We start from the raw sequence: 18,186 nt of genomic DNA, 5'->3' as shown, positions 1-18,186 counted from the left end.
GTTTTTTTGTTGACGAAGTGCTCAAAACTCTCCACCCACCCAAAGAAAAAAAGAGCCATATCCGTAGTAAAAAGCCTGCTTTTTGGTGCGTTATTTGTAACATTTTTGCACTTTTTCATTATTTTCTATTAGTGAAAAAATGCTGCAAAAACACTGAAAGAAGTGACATGCTGAGGATTTGAAAAATGCTGCAGCTCTCAAATTCAGTCAGGAAAATCTCATAGCTTTTTCTGGTGCTTTAGAAAAGAAGAACGGAGCAAAAAAATGTGTGTGAACATAGCCTTTTGTTGCAATTTTTTTTTAAATTGTTGGGCTAAATGTAGGATTTTGCGACTTTTGGCCTTTTTATGCCAGCTTCTCCAAATTTTTGAAAAGCAGGTGGCTTTCAGCGAGACAGGATGTGGCCTGTCCGACAAATTCATCATAATTTACGCCACAAAAGGGGAATAAATTGTAGCAGAGATGTCCTTCTGTCGATGGCTCTGCTGCACGGCAGCTGAAAGATGCACAAAATTTATGAATCATGATTTCCGTGGAAAATACCAGTCTTGATGAATCGGCCCTATAGTTCTTTAAATGGGAGATGTCTATCAATATGATTATTTGGATTTGGTACAGATACATACACAGACACTGAGTCGGACTGGCCCACCAGAGAACCGGAGAAACATCCGGTGGGCTCTGGCTTCTCTTTCAGAAGAGTTTGTAGTGCAAACCTTGCAGCTTGCGAGTAGAGAAAAACATTGCTCCACCATCTGAATTTCAACAGTATCTGAACAATCATGTAATAATTAGTGTTGAGCCACCCCCGTAGTGTTCGAGTTCGGTTCGGTTCGTCGAACACCCGTGTGTTCGCCGAACTGTTCGTCGAACTGTTCGTCGAACACCTTCGAACACCGTTAAAACCAATGGCAGGCAAACAAAAACACATAGAAACACATAGAAAACACCTTCAAAGGTGTCCGAAAGCTGACAAACTGCTCAGAAGACACAACTAACACATGGAAAAGTGACAAGTACATATAGTCATGCGAAAATAAAAGAGGTGGAGGAGTAAAAGGAGGGGGAGACACAGATATAGGCATGTCATGCCCTTCTAAAATCCAAAAAGTGAGAAGCCGACACGGCCAGTCCGCTCCTGCCCGTGCCACCTCCGTGTCGCCGGGTTTGTGCCAGAGCCGCGGTGAACCCTGATGGCCAGCCCCCCTCTCCCAATACTGGTGCCTGTCCGCTGGTGGGTCGAGCGAGCCCCCCTGTGGTGGAGGCAGCTCTAAGCTTTTTAATTTAAATTGTCTCTCTAATTTGAATGAATACACTTTAAATCCATTTACAAGGATCTATTGGAGGGCAAGTCTCATGCCAGCAGCCGCGTAATTCCAGCTCCAGTAGCGTCCACTAAAGCTGCTGCAGTTAAAAAGCTTTTATAAGGATCGAGCTCGGCTGTCCACCGCAAGGCATCCTACTGCCAGTCCCAGCCCCTATGCCTTGGGGTGCCTCCTGATGCTCTTCACTGAGTATCCCATGGTCCCGAAGCATTTCCTTTGAAAAAATTAAGTGTCTAAACTACAGGTGGTGTAGCTTGCTTAACAGCCGGGATAATCCGCTGACTAGCAGACACTGCTACTAGGCACAAAGTATTTCCTGGGCTAGATGCAGTTAAAAATTTGTAATTAGATACTCTCGTTGGATGCTGAGAAAGCATTCCATAGAGTCTCCTGGCACGCCATATATGATTCTCTTAAAAAGCTTGGGGTAGGGGTCTAGGGGACCCTTTTATAGCCAAAATCACGGCCCTGTATCGCAATACGTCACCTAGGCTGAAGATAAATGGAACTGTAGCACCCTGAGGGCTCGGTTGCTACAGACGTATTGCACCTCACCCAGAGGTGTGATATCTCACTCTCAGGTAAGGATGGAGTGTGGATCAGGACCCGACACCTGCATGCATTACACCACATTGCCGTGGGGCAGGGCGACCAATATGCCCCTGAGATGGGCACGACAGTCCCTGTCCCTGGCTGGAGTGGGGGGAGGGAACACTGAGGAAGGGGAACCCTGTAGTGCAGGAGCAGGGAGGAAGCAGTTCCTGGGTGCATTGAGAAGGGAGTATAAAAGGTGGGCACCATCTTAGTTCAGTGCAGAGAAGTCTGAGCAGAAGTGGCAGGGAGCAGGGGCTCTGCATGAGCTCTGCTCCGGAGGCGGGCCTAGTAACAGAGGCCCAGGCCTGGAAGAGGGAGAAGGAAGGAAGAGGAGCGGAGAAGGCTCCAGGAACGAGGAATGAAGGGATCCCAGGGGTGCGGACGGGCGAGTCGCCACCGCACGCCCGAATCCACCTGCGTGGAGGGGTCAGGCCAAAGGGGGAGACCGGTCCCCGAACTAGTGGAGGCAGGAAACGACCCTCAGCTAGAAACCGGAGGCTCTGACATTTTATGTGGCGCAGCCCCTCGCTACACCCGCTAGGAAGGCACCACATAGGGTCAGGGAAACTGGCGCCAAGTTTACCAAGAGGAGGCCCGAGGCAGCCGGACAGAAGTGTTGGTAAGAAAGGCCAGACAAAGGACACACAAAGGGGGTCCTGTGAAGTGCTCCAAAGTTATCTGGGAGTTGTCTGAGCCCCTCACCTGGTGAGCACAGTACGACGTGGGCAGCCATTACCTGCAGACGTGGTCTGGATAATAAGAACTGTGAGTAAAGGCCCTGGACTGCATCACTGACTCCGTGTCGTTACTGCTGCTGCCCTGCACCATCACCCCCATCCTCCGCATACACTGCCCTGAGGCTATACTCCTCCCGTGGGGAGTTATGCTACGCTCTGCTGCACCCACAACACCAGCCTCAGCGGTCTGCCCTGTAGCGGCGGTTCACTCTGACCGCAATCCACGGGTGGCGTAGTCGGACATTTAAACATCAAAACCACATAAATAGTTCCGCCACTGGTTTGACCGCCCTGAGCCACGGAACCGGGTCGCCGCCACGAAGACTACAACCACCAGCATCCACCAAAAAGGGTCCGGCTCCGGGTGTCCCAAGGCCCAGGGGGTGCGTCAGAACATTTTCATCACCTTTCACAATCACCAATGGGACAAGGCAGGGATGTCCTCTGTCCCCTCTCTTATACATCCTAGTGACGGAGCACCTGCTCTCATCAATTCGCCATAACCCCAATATTAGGTGGATTGAGGTGGGAGGCACCGAGTACAAGTGCTCTCTATTTGCTGATGATGTCCTAGTATATATCACTCAATCACATATATCCATCCATGCTGTTATGGCTGAAATAGATCACTTTGTTACATGGTAAAATTTTAAAATCAATGCAGCGAAGTCTGAGGCCCTCGATGTCTCCCTCCCCAAATCCATATAGGATTCCATCCAGTCCAACTTTCCCTTTGCCTGGCCCTCACAGGGTATCAAATACTTAGGAATTCCTATTCATAGAGACCTCTCCCATCTATGTTATCTTAATTTTGGGCCCTTTATTGAACAATTCCATACAGACCACGGTTGGCAAGTTAGAACTGTAAGATTCACTACGTGAACCGCTGGTGTTTTGTGGAAAAGCACATGTACACCGCGTTCCAAATTATTATGCAAAAAGTGTTTAGGAGTGATAAGGGAAGAATTTGTTTGTTTGTCAGTTAAACTCATTGATGGTGATGTGTGTCAGGGCTCTTTATATCACTGTAAGCAATTGCAGACACCTGTGCTAATTAGTTTGGCAGGTGTGTCCAATGAAAGGCAAGACTACTTAAGAAGGCTCTCTCACATTATTAAGCAGCCTACATTTTCTGCCAAAATGGGAAAGAAAAAGGATGTGTCGGCTGCTGAGAAGCAACAAATTGTGGAGTGTTTAGGTCAAGGCATGACTACAATCAACATTGTGCGATGATCAGGATGAAGTGTCTTGGCAATCAAGAAGTATGTAGCTGATTCACAGTACACACGTGTGCGTGCTGATAAGGGCAAATTGAGGACTCTTTCCTACAGGCAATTACGTCAGGTTGAAAGAGCAGCGGCAAAAAAGCCTTGTCATAGCAGCAGACAAGTTTTTGAAGCTGCTTGTGCCTCCAACGTCCCCCGAACAACAAGATGCAGGGTCCTTCAGAGGTTTGCAGCTGTGCATACGCCATCCTGTCGACCTCCTCTATCCACTTCACACAAGCAGAAACGGCTCCAGTGGGCCAAACATTACATGAAGACTGATTTCAAAACTGTTTTGTTCACGGATGAGTGCCGTGCAGCGCTCGATGGTCCAGATGGATGGAGTGGAGGATGGCTGGTTGATGGACACCCCATGCAAACACGGCTACAGCGCCAACAAGGAGGAGGTGGAGTAATGTTTTGGGCTGGAATCATGGGGAGAGAGATTGTCGGCCCCTTTAGGATCCCTGAAGGCGCTAAAGATGAACTCCATAATGTATGTGGATTTTCTCAAACAGCACTTCCTGCCATGGTTCAAGAAGAAGAACCGTGTATTTCACAGCAAGATCATTTTTCTGCATGATAATGCACCATCTCATGCTGCACATAAAACATCTGCATCTCTGGCTGATATGGGCATAAAAGGGGACAAACTTATGGTGTGACCCCCATGCTCCCCTGACCTCTACCCCATTCAGAACCTCTGGAGCATCATCAAAAGGAGTGTCTATGATGGCGGGAGGCAGTTCACATCTAAGCAACAGCTCTGGGAGGGTATTCTGTCCTCATGCAAAACAATTGAAGCAGAAACCATCCAAAACCTGACAAATTCAATGGACGAGAGAGTTCAGAAGCTCCTTTCGAACAAGGGGTCCTATGTGAAAATGTAACATCACCTAGAATAAAGTTTTGAGTTGAAAACTGTTTGATTTCAGTTTCTAACAACCTGCTAATGCTTATAATTTCAAAAATGACCATTTTTTTGGTCTTTATTAAAATGAAAAGGTTGATCGAAAAGTTTGGGGGATCTAAGAGTGTGGCAACCCAGTAGTCATGATTACTTCGAATTCTGACAATATGAGGGTCATGCTGCAGGTAGTGCAGCAAGAAGGCACTTATGTGTCTTGCGCATCTCGGAGCCCCAAAATTATTTTCCGGGCTAGATGCAGCTAAAAATTATTTTTAATTTTAAATCTGGTGGAGCTTATTATAGATGGCCTAATAGGATCAGTGCTGCACACTGCTACAAAGCCCAAATTATTTTCCAGTCAAGATACAGATAAACATGATTAGTAATTTGAAAGCTTAAAACGTTTGGTATGGTGATTTTAACCAATCATCAAGCTTTTACTCTCCCCAGGATGACACAGGGGTAGAAAAGTCGTTTCGGATCGATGATTTGTTCATCTTTATGAACGTGAGTCTGTCTACATTATCAGTGGAGAGCCGCGTGCGCTTATCTGTCAGCACACCACCAGCAGCGCTGAACACACGTTCAGACAGAACGCTGGCTGCGGGGCATGACAAGATCTCCAAGGCGTAAGTGGCTAGCTCCGGCCATTTATCCAGATTGGAAGCCCAAAAAGAGCAAGGGTCCAGTGACACAGTCGTGGCTTCAATGTTTACTTGGAGATACTCCTGTACCATCGTCTCTAGGCGTTGACTATGTGTCAGACTTCTTGTCTCCTGTGGCCTTGCAAAGGATGGGCTAAAAAAGTGGTGAAATGATTCCGCAAAATTGATGTTACCAGCAGATACTGTGGTTCTGTTACGGTTTGAGTGCTGAACACTTGACGGTCCCACGGTTGGCAAGTTGGAACTGTGAGATTCACTACGTGCACCACTGGTATTTTGTGGAAAAGCACATGTAAGATTCTGCAACAGTCTCTGCTGATACTCCTGCATGCGTGCATCCCTTTCTATGGCAGGAATAATTTCTGCAAATTTACTTTTGTACCGGGGATCTAACAGTGTGGCAACCCAGTAGTCAGGATTATTTCTAATTCTCACAATTCGAGGGTCATGTTGCAGGTAGTGCAGCAAGAAGGCACTCATGTGTGTTGCGCATCCAGGAGCACCAAGTCCCTGTTGTGTTGGTGGCGAGGTAACAATCATGCTTCCTTCCTCTGTCCTCTCCCCCCAACCTCGCACAACAGAAATGTGATCAAGGTCTCCCTCATCTCATGAGTCTTCCATCAGTTCGTCCTCCACTTCTTCCTGGGCTCCTGCACCTTCCTCACTAGTTTGGCTGCTACCATGCGCCCTGGTAAAACCATCTCCCCCACCCTCACATGCCTGCCGCCTTGGTGCTGCCGACCTTCTGGACCTTGCAGATGTTAGCCCTTCCGCATACAACTCCTCCTCCTCTACTTCCTCCACCTCCTCTTGTGCCACCACCTGACTCCGAATTCTGTTTAACATGTGCTCCAGCATGTAAATCACCGGAATAGTCATGCTGATAATGGCATCGTCAGCACTAAACATCTTCGTCGCCATTTCAAAACTGTGCAGAAGGGTGCATAGGTCCCTGATCTGAGACCACTCCTCCAGCGTGATTTGCCCCACCTCTGAATCTCGTTGGCCCAGGCTATACGTCAGAACGTATTGCACCAGGGCTTGTCGGTGCTGCCACAGTCGCTGCAACATGTGCAGAGTTGAATTCCACCGGGTAGGCACATCGCATTTTAGCCGGTGAAGTGGCAGGCCCAACGACTTCTGTAGAGATGTAAGTCGCTGAGCTGCGGGATGCGAACGGCGGAAGTGAGCACACAGCGACCGTGCCCTCTGCAGAAGGCCATCTAGTCTGGGATAGTGGGCTAAAAATTGCTGGACAACCAGGTTCAACACGTGAGCCATACAAGGCACGTGTGTGACATTGCCCCGGCGAAGGGCCGCACCCAGGTTTGCAGCATTGTCGCACACGGCCTTCCCTGGTTTCAGGTCCAGTGGAGACAACCATTCATGAAATTGGTTCTCCAGAGCTGACCACAACTCCTCAGCTGTGTGACTCACATTTCCCAGACATTTCAATGTAAAAACCGCCTGATGACGTTGAGCCCTACTGCCAGCATAGTAAGGACGTGTGCAGGATCCCTTCTGCGCAGTTAGAAAGCTTGTGGCATGACCAGACAGGCTTTGGGTGCAGGTGGAAGACCGAGAGGAGGTTGAGGAGGCAGAAGCAGTGGAGGAACTTTGACATAAAGAGGATTGACGCACAACTCGTGGGGACGGCAAGACTTGGACAGCAGCCCCTTGTCCTGCTGTCACCATAGTTACCCAGTGCCCAGTCAGCGACATGTAACGCCCCTGTCCATGCCTACTCGTCCAAGTGTCTGTGGTGAAATGCACCCTGTCACACACAGAGTTTCTCAAAGAAGCGGTGATGTTGTGTGCGACATGCTGGTGGAGCGCAGGCACACCTTTCTTTGAGAAGTAGTGCCGACTGGGCATCTGGTACTGGGGCACTGCGACGGACATAAGGTCTCGAAAATCCTCTGTGTCCACCAGGCGGAAAGGCAGCATTTCTGTAGCCAAGAGCTTGCAGATGGTGAAATTCAACCTCTTAGCTTTCTCATGGCTAGGAGGAAATGGTCTTTTACTTGTCCACATCTGAGGGACCGAGGGCTGGCTATTGTGCTTAGACGGGGTTGATAAGGGTGTCCCCGGCAAACTGCCGGTCTGTGAGGAAGATGCAGGCGGACATGTTAGGTTGCCTTCATCCAAAGGTGGTGCTATCGATGTCGGACAGCGCTCAACACCAGCTGGTGTTACCACCTCCAAAGAAAATGATGACCTGCCAATCACGCTGGCTGTTGCGGGTAAAGAGGTGGCAGGTCTGCGCCCCAAAACAGGTGTGACTGCTGTCCCCCCAGTCACAGAGGATGAAGAGGCCGCGGATGCACAAGATATGGCAGACGGTGGTTGGCCCGGCCGGCTAGGCCGCATTGTAGCACACTGAGCTTCCCACTGCAACTTATGCTTCATGTCCATGTGCCGGTTCATGCATGAAGTACTCAAACTATGTATTTTTTGGCCTCTACTTAGCTTTTGCTGACAAATGTTACAGATAACACGAGTTGGGTCATCTTTATCGATCTGAAAAAATGCCCAGGCTATGCAAGGCTTAGCACCCATGCGACCTGAAGAGCCACCACGACTTGTGGTGAGAGGCAGAGTTGTGTTTGAGGATGCAGTTGTTGACGTGCTTCCAGTACTACGTCTCTGTCCAGGAAGGCGCAACCTGACCTCGTCGTCACTAGCATCTTCCTCCACCTCCTCTGCTGACCTCATCTCTTGGCTGACTGTGGGTTGACAGTAAGTGGGATCTCCGACCTCATCATCATCACCCTGTGCGTTATCACACCCGTCGTCCTCAGAGCCAACCTGTTCCTGCCCTGACAAAAAACTAAAGTTGTCGCTCCAATCAGGTATTTGAGTCTTATCATCGTCTTCCTCATTGTCTCCACCAACAGGAGTTACAGTTTGGGAATGAGGGTCTACATTATGGTCAGAACCTTCTGCGTCTGGTCCTGGATCCGACTCATAAAGATTCTGGGCATCAGTGCAGATCATTTCCTCGTCTGGATTCACAGAAGCGCTGGAGTCGACCTCTGATTCCCAGGCTATAGTATGAGTAAACAGCTCTGCAGACTCAACCATCTGTTCTACCTCATACTCAGACGGGCAGCTGGAGATTTGGGAGTTGTGAGGAAGCAAGTGCGATTTGGGTGACACCTTTGAGGACTGGAGTATTTGTGATGTTGAAGTTGATGTGGAGGAGAGCCCACTTAAAGGAGCACTTGATATCCGTTGAAGCACCTGCTGTTTTTGTGCCTCATCTGGAATTTGTAGCGATTGGCGTGGCCGTAAGAAAGGGATCTTATCACATTGTCCGCTAAAAGAAGTAGACATTTTAGCTTGGCTGGAAGATGGTCTTTCTTCTGCAGATGTTACTGTTGCTTTAACACCTACCCCACGGACACAACCTTTTTTCCCCTTCCCAACACGCCTATTCCCCTTTCCACCAGCAGCAGGCCTTTTTCCACTCATTTTGGTGGTTAACTAATTCACAACTCTGGAGTTGTTTGCACAAAAAAACAATGGATGGTAACCGAGCAGAGCTGAGTGGCCAAACTGTGGTATTAGGCCAAAACTATTGGCTGGGTTAGATGCAGAAAAAAATTATTTTGAATTTGCAACCTGATGGAGGTCAGTATAGATGGACTAATAGAGAAAGTCCGACACACTACTAGAAGGCCAAATATTTTTTCAGAGGTAGATGCAGAAAAAAATATATTCAGTTTGCAACCTGATGGAGGTCAGTATAGATGGACTAATACAACAAGTCCCGCACACAGCTAGAAGCCCAAATATTTTTTCAGAGGTACTGTAGATGTAGATAAAAATTATTTTTAATTTGCAACCTGATGGAGGTCAGTATAGATGGACTAATAGAGAAAGTCCGACACACTACTAGAAGGCCAAATATTTTTTCAGAGGTAGATGCAGAAAAAAATATATTCAGTTTGCAACCTGATGGAGGTCAGTATAGATGGATTAATAGAACAAGACCCACACACAGCTAGAAGCCCAATATTTTTTCAGAGGTAGATGCAGAAAAAACTATATTCAGTTTGCAACCTGATGGAGGTCAGTATAGATGGACTAATAGAACAAGTCCCACACACTGCTAGAAGCCCAAATATTTTTTCAGAGGTACTGTAGATGCAGATAAAAATTAGTTTTAATTTGCAACCTGATGGAGGTCAGTATAGATGGACTAATAGAATGATGCTATGCCCAAAAGATTTTACTTCACTAGGTGCAGTAAAAAAATTGGTATTCTATACACAGGTGGTATATCTTGCAACACAGATAGGCTACTCCACTGACTAACACACTCTGCAATAGGCCAAAAAGGATTAGCTTTGCTAGATTCAGCCAAATGCTGTGAAAAAAACTTGCACAGCACTGGCACAGACCTGCCTGGCAAAAACTGATAGGAACTCATGTAACCTAGTCCTGAAAAGGACTGCAATTACAATTAGTCTTTACTCCCACAACCTATCTATTTAAGAGCACAGACCTCCCTGATAAAAGTCGTAGGAAATGCTGTAACCTAGTCCTTAAAAGGACTGCAATCACAACTATTCCCTACTCCCAAGCTATCTGTATATTTGTGCGAAAATTGGCTTGAAATTAACAAGGTATAGCGCACACAGCAACAGCGGTGTCGTCTAACACGCAGCTGCAGCAGTGAGAAAATGGTGGCGACGGGGAAAATGGCTGGGTCTTATAGGGCAAGGACATGTGACATACACTGCCAATCACACATGCCCTTGCTTGTGTGAAAAAAAGCACTTCGCTCCGTGTGTGCGCTGCTGATAGGCTGACAGATTGCACCTCCCCACTGTAAATGCGGGAAAGAGAAAAAAAAATGGAGATCTTCATTGTTCCTGCAGAGATCCATCCCCTGCCCCTCCCCCCGCCCCGCTGTACACTCAAACTGCGGATTAACATTAATTTTCATCATTACTGAGAAAAAATCCAGTTATGATTTTGGTGCACGAACAGTTATCGAACATAACCTCGAACAGCCGAATTTTTCTCAAATTGTTCGTGTTCGCCGAACGGCTCGAACACCGCCCAAAACAGCTCGAATTTGAGATTGGCGAACAGTTCGAGTAGAACAACGCTCATCTCTAGTAATAATCGATCGAATCAGCAAGCAGAGCCGAATCCTAACATTGTGCATTTTATGGCTAAACCACTTGGTATAGTGCCTGATAAAAATGAGTCTAGGTCCAAAAAAACAAATGATAATGCATTGGTTTTGTATAGATTAAAGGTTGGCCCTCAGAATCAAGTCCTCTGGTGGGCCTAACGTTCTTCAGTCTGACACTGATCAGACATATATCTATAGAGAACATTCCCAGCACAAAAATGGCCTAATTGATTTATGACCTCACTGATGGGATTGTCCTTCATTGGGCGAAGTTTAAAACACTTAGAGGGTGCAGGACGAGGGCAGACTCACAAAGCTGATTACCATGTCTGCATTACCTTACGGGAGGCCAAGTATATATACAGCCTGCCAGGTAAACTGCCATTACCTTTCCAGATGATGGGACAGGAGGAAACTATAAATCAGGAACATGGTAAGGGCATAAGATTACCTAGATTTTCTTTCCACCAAAGAAATTTTACATGCCGTAATTATTTGCGCACAATTGTAATATATCTAATATCTATGTCACTGGTGGACATAGACAGAAAAGTCCCCTGTGCAAAAAACAATATATGGGCTCTTTGCAGCTCTCTTCAAGGCGGAAGTGGCCCCTTACTTTTTGGGCTGCACTAATGATATACCCTTCCCTGATCTATGCGGTATATAACATCTATATGGATGCATAGGTATATACTTAGTCAAGGGCAGACACACACAAAAGAGGGCTCCTGTGCTAGAACAATATATGGGCCCTTTGAAGTCCAATAATGTGTCTGTGGCAGAAGCTGCTCTGGAGGTGTACATGGCCCCCCTTCCGCATTTGGCTCCTGGGCGGCTGCACAGGTTGCACCAATGGTATGTTTTCCCCCGTACTTAGTCCACTAATGCAGAACATGACTTACTATAGAACTGCAAGTCTCTGAATGCCATACAGCTCAGCAAATGCCCACCAGAGCCCCTAATTGACTGTTATTTCTGATTTATTTAACCCCGTAGTTACAGTTTTTCTGTTTGTGGCCATAATGGGAATATACTATATACCGTAAGCTTATTACAAGTTGGTCTAATCTCTATATACTTTTTTTTTCTTTCTTTCTTTCATTATTTACCTATTTATTTCTTACATTATTTTGATATAGTTTATTTTTTGCAATAAAGTTGCTTTCCCTGTATTTAGATGACTTTGAAATAATATTTATTTCTAACATTATTTTGATACAGTTATTTTTTTGTAATAAAAAGTAGGTTTTTTTCCTATTTTTTAGATGATTTTGAAATAATATTTATTACATTATTTTTTTGTAATAAAGTTGCTGTTTTCCCTTTTTTTTAGATGATTTTGAAATAATATTTATTTATTACATTATTTTGATGTAGTTATTTTTTGTAATAAAAAGTTGTTTTTTTCCTATTTTTAGATGGTTTTTAAATAATATTTATTTATTACATTATTTTGATGTAGAGTTTTTTGTAATAAAAAGTTATTTTTTTCCTATTTTTTTAGATGATTTTGAAATAATATTTATTACATTATTTTGATGCATCTATTTTTTTATAATAATGTTGTTTTTTTTCCTATTTTTAGATGATTTTGAAATAATATTTCTTACATTATTTTTTCGGAATAAAGTTACTGTTTTGCCTGTCTTTTAGATGATTTTAAAATAATACTTATTTATTACATTATTTTTTTGTAATAAAAAGTTGTTTTTTTCCAGTTTTTTTTTAGATGATTTTGAAATTATCTAAGAAGTGAAATATTTTATATTCTTGAAATAGGTTTCATTTATAAATGTTCAAATAGTTAAATGCGAACTAAAAAAAAACAAAAAAAACTACACAACTATAAAAAAAAGTACCACACAGGCTGGGGAGTGGAGAGGTAAGACCAGATGAATGGCGGATGAAGGGTTAACAACTGGGTTCATTCTATAGAACAAAAAGTGACCTAGGAGGAGTAATATTGGGGGGTCTCATTGTAACCTTATCTTATTTCCAATGTGAAAAAACAAATACATTTTATGCGGTTAAATGTTGGTTGTATAAATCTATTACAAGTTGTAAATAACACTACATTAAACAGGGGAGTGGTAGACAGAAGCCTTAATAGACCATCGCTGTCTTTTTGGTCAATATGAGAAAAAAAATTAGCAAAGTTATAGTAATTTTTTCTATGACTCCGTAAAATAACCAAGATACTCGAAAGTAAGACGCAAGCCTCAAAAATGCTATCTAGGGGGGTTATCACTTTTCAGTCCATCAGACTCTGCGGAAGAAATAGCATAGACCACTATTCCGCACCTTTTTTTCACGGCATGCTGACATACATTGGCCAGCCGGTAGACACTTTTAGTGTCGGGAGCTTTCCAAAACTAAACGTTTGGCAAAAGAGTGAATCGAACTTAGTGTCATAAATTACGTAGTTCATTCTTCATCGCTACCCATGGTATCTTGTACCTGTTGTGCCTGATGTAAGAGCTCCATGCGTTCATGTAGGATCTGAGTGTCAAACTCTCGGCTTTGCCGTAGGATCTGTCTTCGAAGCTTTTCCACAGCCGCCCTCAAGTCTTCTCTCTGCGCCTCGTTCAGACATTCGCTGACTCTCCTCCCAGGCTCATGCTGTAGAGCATTATAGAGTGTGGCCTCCAGCTCCTGGATTTTCTAGCACAAGACACAACGTTCACCAGAAGTTGCATGTTCAAGGGATGCAAAATATACAGAGAAGCAAGTAAGAATACAGCGGTGTAGCACTAATGTAATGCTCAGAATAGCTCATGTATTATATATAGCCACAGGGATATAAAAATGTATATACATATATATTGTAATATTATAACTAGAGTGAAAAGTCCATTTTGGATACTACCTTAAAGAGTAACTACCTTAAAATTAATCTTTCAGCAGGATTTAATCCTGTAAACTATTTATATGTGCATGTAGCTCTTTAAAAGACAAGTCCAGCAATAACTTTACATGGCCAGTCCATTACTGAGAAATCAGCATTTAAATTGATTTGCAAAAGAAGCTGAAGAGCTATTTGTAGATCTGAAGCCTCTGTCACTCCAGCTCTAGTCTTCATCCAGCGCCGCCTCCCCCTTCTTGACTGACAGCCCCTGTGCTGTGTGACTTCAGGCAAAGGAGCCATCAGTCATGCAGGAGGAAGTGGCACTGGGTAAGAAGTAGAGCTGGAGTGACAGAGGCTACAGATCTACAAATAGCTCTTCATCCTCAATTGCATATCAATACAAAGGCAGATTTCTCAGCTATGGAGGAACGGACTGGCCATGTAAAGGTATTGTTGGACTTGACTTTGATAGAATACACACCTAAATTTACAATCCATGTAGTAAGGCTTAATTGTATAACCAAGCATTAACACCAATAAGGGAAAAAATGCAAGCCGTCAAAATCATTATAAATTGTCCCAAATTGTATTAGATATAAATACATAGACATAATTAAAAAAATATATATATATATATATATATATATATGTGTGTGTGTGTGTGTGTGTGTGTGTGTATATATATACAGTACAGACCAAAAGTTTGGACACACCTTCTCATTTAAAGATTTTTCTGTACTTTCATGGCTATGAAAATTGTACATTCACACTGAAGGCATCAAAACTATGAATTAACACATGTGGAATTATATACTTAACAAAAAAGTGTGAAACAACTGAAAATATGTCTTATATTCTAGGTTCTTTAAAGTAGCCACCTTTTGCTTTGATGACTGCTTTGCACACTCTTGGCATTCTTTTGATGAGCTTCAAGAGGTAGTCACCGGAAATGGTCTTCCAACAATCTTAAAGGAGTTCCCAGAGATGCTTAGCACTTGTTGGCCCTTTTGCCTTCACGCTGCGGTCCAGCTCACCCCAAACCATCTCGATTGGGTTCAGGTCTGGTGACTGTGGAAGGCCAGGTCATCTGGCGTAGCACCCCATCACTCTCCTTCTTGGTCAAATAGCTCTTACACAGCCTGAAGGTGTGTTTAGGGTCATTGTCCTGTTGAAAAATAAATGATGGTCCAACTAAAGGCAAACCGGATGGAATAGCATGCTGCTGCAAGATGCTATGGTAGCCATGCTGGTTCAGTATGCCTTCAATTTTGAATAAATCCCCAACAGTGTCACCAGCAAAGCACCCCCACACCATCACACCTCCTCCTCCATGCTTCACGGTGGGAACCAGGCATGTAGAGTCCATCCATTCACCTTTTCTGCGTTGCACAAAGACACGGTGGTTGGAACCAAAGATCTCAAATTTGGACTCATCAGACCAAAGCACAGATTTCAACTGGTCTAATGTCCATTCCTTGTGTTCTTTAGCCCAAACAAGTCTCTTCTGCTTGTTGCCTGTCCTTAGCAGTGGTTTCCTAGCAGCTATTTTACCATGAAGGCCTGCTGCACAAAGTCTCCTCTTAACAGTTGTTGTAGAGATGTGTCTGCTGCTAGAACTCTGTGTGGCATTGACCTGATCTCTAATCTGAGCTGCTGTTAACCTGCGATTTCTGAGGCTGGTGACTCGGATAAACTTATCCTCAGAAGCAGAGGTGACTCTTGGTCTTCCTTTCCTGGGGCGATCCTCATGTGAGCCAGTTTCTTTCTAGCGCTTGATGGTTTTTGCAACTGCACTTGGGGACACTTTCAAAGTCTGCCCAATTTTTCGCACTGACTGACCTTCATTTCTTAAAGTAATGATAGCCACTCGTTTTTCTTTACTTAGCTGCTTTTTTCTTGCCATAATACAAATTCTAACAGTCTATTTAGTAGGACTATCAGCTGTGTATCGACCAGACTTCTGCACAACACAACTGATGGTCCCAAGCCCATTTATAAGGCAAGAAATCCCACTTATTTAACCTGACAGGGCACACCTGTGAAGTGAAAACCATTTCCGGTGACTACCACTTGAAGCTCATCAAGAGAATGCCAAGAGTGTGCAAAGCAGTCATCGAAGCAAAAGATGGCTACTTTGAAGAACCTAGAATATAAGACATATTTTCAGTTGTTTCACACTTTTTTGTTAAGTATATAATTCCACATGTGTTAATTCATAGTTTTGATGCCTTCAGCGTGAATGTACAATTTTCATAGTCATGAAAATACAGAAAAATCTTTAAATGAGAAGGTGTGTCCAAACTTTTGGTCTGTACTATATATATATATATATATATATATATATATATATATATATATAAATATATAAATAACACCACAGAAATAAGAAAAAATAAGGGGGGCACCCATATTTCAAAGTTTAAGCTATAGTAGAAGCCTTGCTGCAATAAATATGTAAGAGAAGGGTATAACTAAGATATGAGTAACAAAAAGTAAAAACTAATGGTATAGGAAGTAAGGCAAATGATAATAAATTATCTAAGTAAGCCCCGTATATAAATTTAAATATACATGAAATCAAGAATTATAACACATGGTAAATGCCCACATTATCTCCAAGACAGCAGCAAGGTATAAAGAGGGTCCCACCACACCCGACGCACGTTTCCTTTTTTATTAACAAGCACTTTTATTGCCTGTAAATTGCTGGGGTTCTGAGCCCTGAGACCCTACCGATCGCACAATAGACCCCACGAGATAAACAGCTTGGCAGACGGGAGCACACACAGACCGGAGCACAGATTCAATAGAAAGCATAGGCTAAAAGTACTATAGGCTAGAAGCCTATGGTTTCTCTTGAATCTGTGTGCGCTCCTGTCTATTGAGCTGTGACTTTTGGGGGGTCTGTTAAGCAATTGGTGAGGGTCTCAGGACCCGAACTCCCACCGATCTGCAGGCAATTCAAATGCTGGTTAAATTTAAAAATTCAATAAGGAAGTTTAGTTATTCTTTAAAAAAGTTCTCCTAGAGTAATCACACTTACTAGGAAGTGATAGTGTTAATAGGGTATCACACTGCCCTTACATTGTCCAACTGTGTTCTGAATTACAAAGCCAAATCCAATGATCAAGGTAGGACATAGCTGTGTATTGCAAATTACTATTACTTTGCCCAGCTGTCCCGTGGAGCATTATAGCCATTACTGGCTCTCAGTACTACGTCTCCGTCCTGGCTACTAAAGTAGAATCATGAATTTCCTTACTATTATCTCTAAGATCCCAAATATTCAAAACTAATTATTCCCTAGCCATGTAATGGGGTTCATACTTAACGCCTACCATATGTGCTTGGTCAAGTGCTTGCTTCCGGTAATCAAGTTCTTCTTCTAAATAGCCCTTCTGTTTGCTGAACAATTCCTAAAAAAAAATTACAAAAAAGTGCTAAGAATTGGCAAGAGCAAAATTAAGCAACTCAAGGAGCTCTAAGAAAAGATATGAAGTGCTCTTCAAACTTGACAGAACATCTGCCAAAAAGATAATGGAAGCTGTAGAAGATGGGCTTTCTCAAGGAATGACCGATGAATGAGTTTGCAAATCTAAAGCCTTATTCGCATGTCAGCTCTTTTCACACACAAGAAACATTGACCAAGTTTCATAAGTGATTTCGGTCAGTTTCATTAGAGCTTTGTCAGAGTTTGGTTCGAGTTTCGTCAGTTTTTCTCGCACAAGAAATAAAAAAAAATGTTTCTCCAACTTCTATCAGTCAGTGAAAAACGGACTGCACATGGATGTCAACCACGCTTTTTTTCACGGCCATGTTCACACGTTCAGTATTTGGTCAGTATTTTACATCAGTATTTGTAAGCCAAAACCAGGAGGGGAACAATCAGAGGAAAAGTATAATAGAAACACGTCACCACTATTGTATTTATCACCCACTCCTGGTTGGCTTACAAATACTGATGTAAAATACTGACCAAATACTGAATGTGTGAATGTGGCTTTGAGCTGACACTCGGATCAAAATCAGACATTTCTCCCCAATTTTGCCCAAACTGCTCAATCTGTGAAAAATAACGGACGTGTAAACTGCTCCATTCACTATTAAAGGTACAAGTGCTCCCCGTGAAAACATGGCTGTCATGATATTCAGCCTGCCTGTGATGTGCTATCTATTAAAGGCAGGCAAGGAGTCGCATGGCTTCTCAGGAAGCAGCATATTAGACTCCAAGATGCAACAACATGATCCAAATGCTTTACCTAGAATCCCAAAATAAACCGACCAAAAATCCCCCAAAAATTTCCACCTGAAAGATGTAAGCAATGGACGTCTTATAGACTGAGAGTGGAGGAAGATGGAAAAAGTTTGGGTGATTGAAAATATTTTACAAAAACTCCACTTACTCGTAATCTTACCTTCTCATTTTCCAGATCTATCATCTTCTGAGTCAGGGCGGCTTCTGTCACCTCAATCTGTTTTAACCACTGCAACCAAAGACAAATATAACATCCAACCAATAATTAAAACCAGAGTTGCATCTTTTTTTTTACCAGGTGGCAATACCCTGTATCATCTCCCCGATTCATCATCGACTTTGCGCTTGTTTTTTTGTGTAGTTTTGTGCCTTTTTTTTGTTTACTCCTAATTCATTATTCCATTTCTGCCTTTTTGGAAGTCTATATGTGCTTTTCTG

General features: G+C 43.6%; 1 protein-coding gene across 6 annotated transcripts in view; it reads right to left on the bottom strand.

The window, feature by feature from the left end:
* JAKMIP1 (janus kinase and microtubule interacting protein 1) overlaps positions 1–18,186 on the bottom strand; it is a 199,174-nt gene that overhangs the window by 21,247 nt on the left and 159,741 nt on the right. For 3 of the 6 annotated variants that reach the window (XM_073648252.1, XM_073648219.1, XM_073648261.1), the window contains 3 exons: positions 17,897–17,977; positions 16,832–16,909; positions 13,106–13,309 (listed from right to left, as the gene is read on the bottom strand). In XM_073648252.1, the coding sequence (XP_073504353.1) occupies positions 13,106–13,309; positions 16,832–16,909; positions 17,897–17,977 (363 nt within the window). The remainder of the gene's footprint in view (positions 1–13,105; positions 13,310–16,831; positions 16,910–17,896; positions 17,978–18,186) is intronic. The other 3 variants (XM_073648227.1, XM_073648234.1, XM_073648243.1) reach the window with 3 other exon arrangements.

This window comes from Phyllobates terribilis, unplaced genomic scaffold, assembly GCF_046119375.1.
Source record: "Phyllobates terribilis strain yellow unplaced genomic scaffold, ASM4611937v1 Scaffold_1__5_contigs__length_1240528914, whole genome shotgun sequence".
Classification (NCBI taxonomy): domain Eukaryota; kingdom Metazoa; phylum Chordata; class Amphibia; order Anura; family Dendrobatidae; genus Phyllobates; species Phyllobates terribilis.
This window is presented reverse-complemented; position numbering and strand designations above follow the sequence as displayed.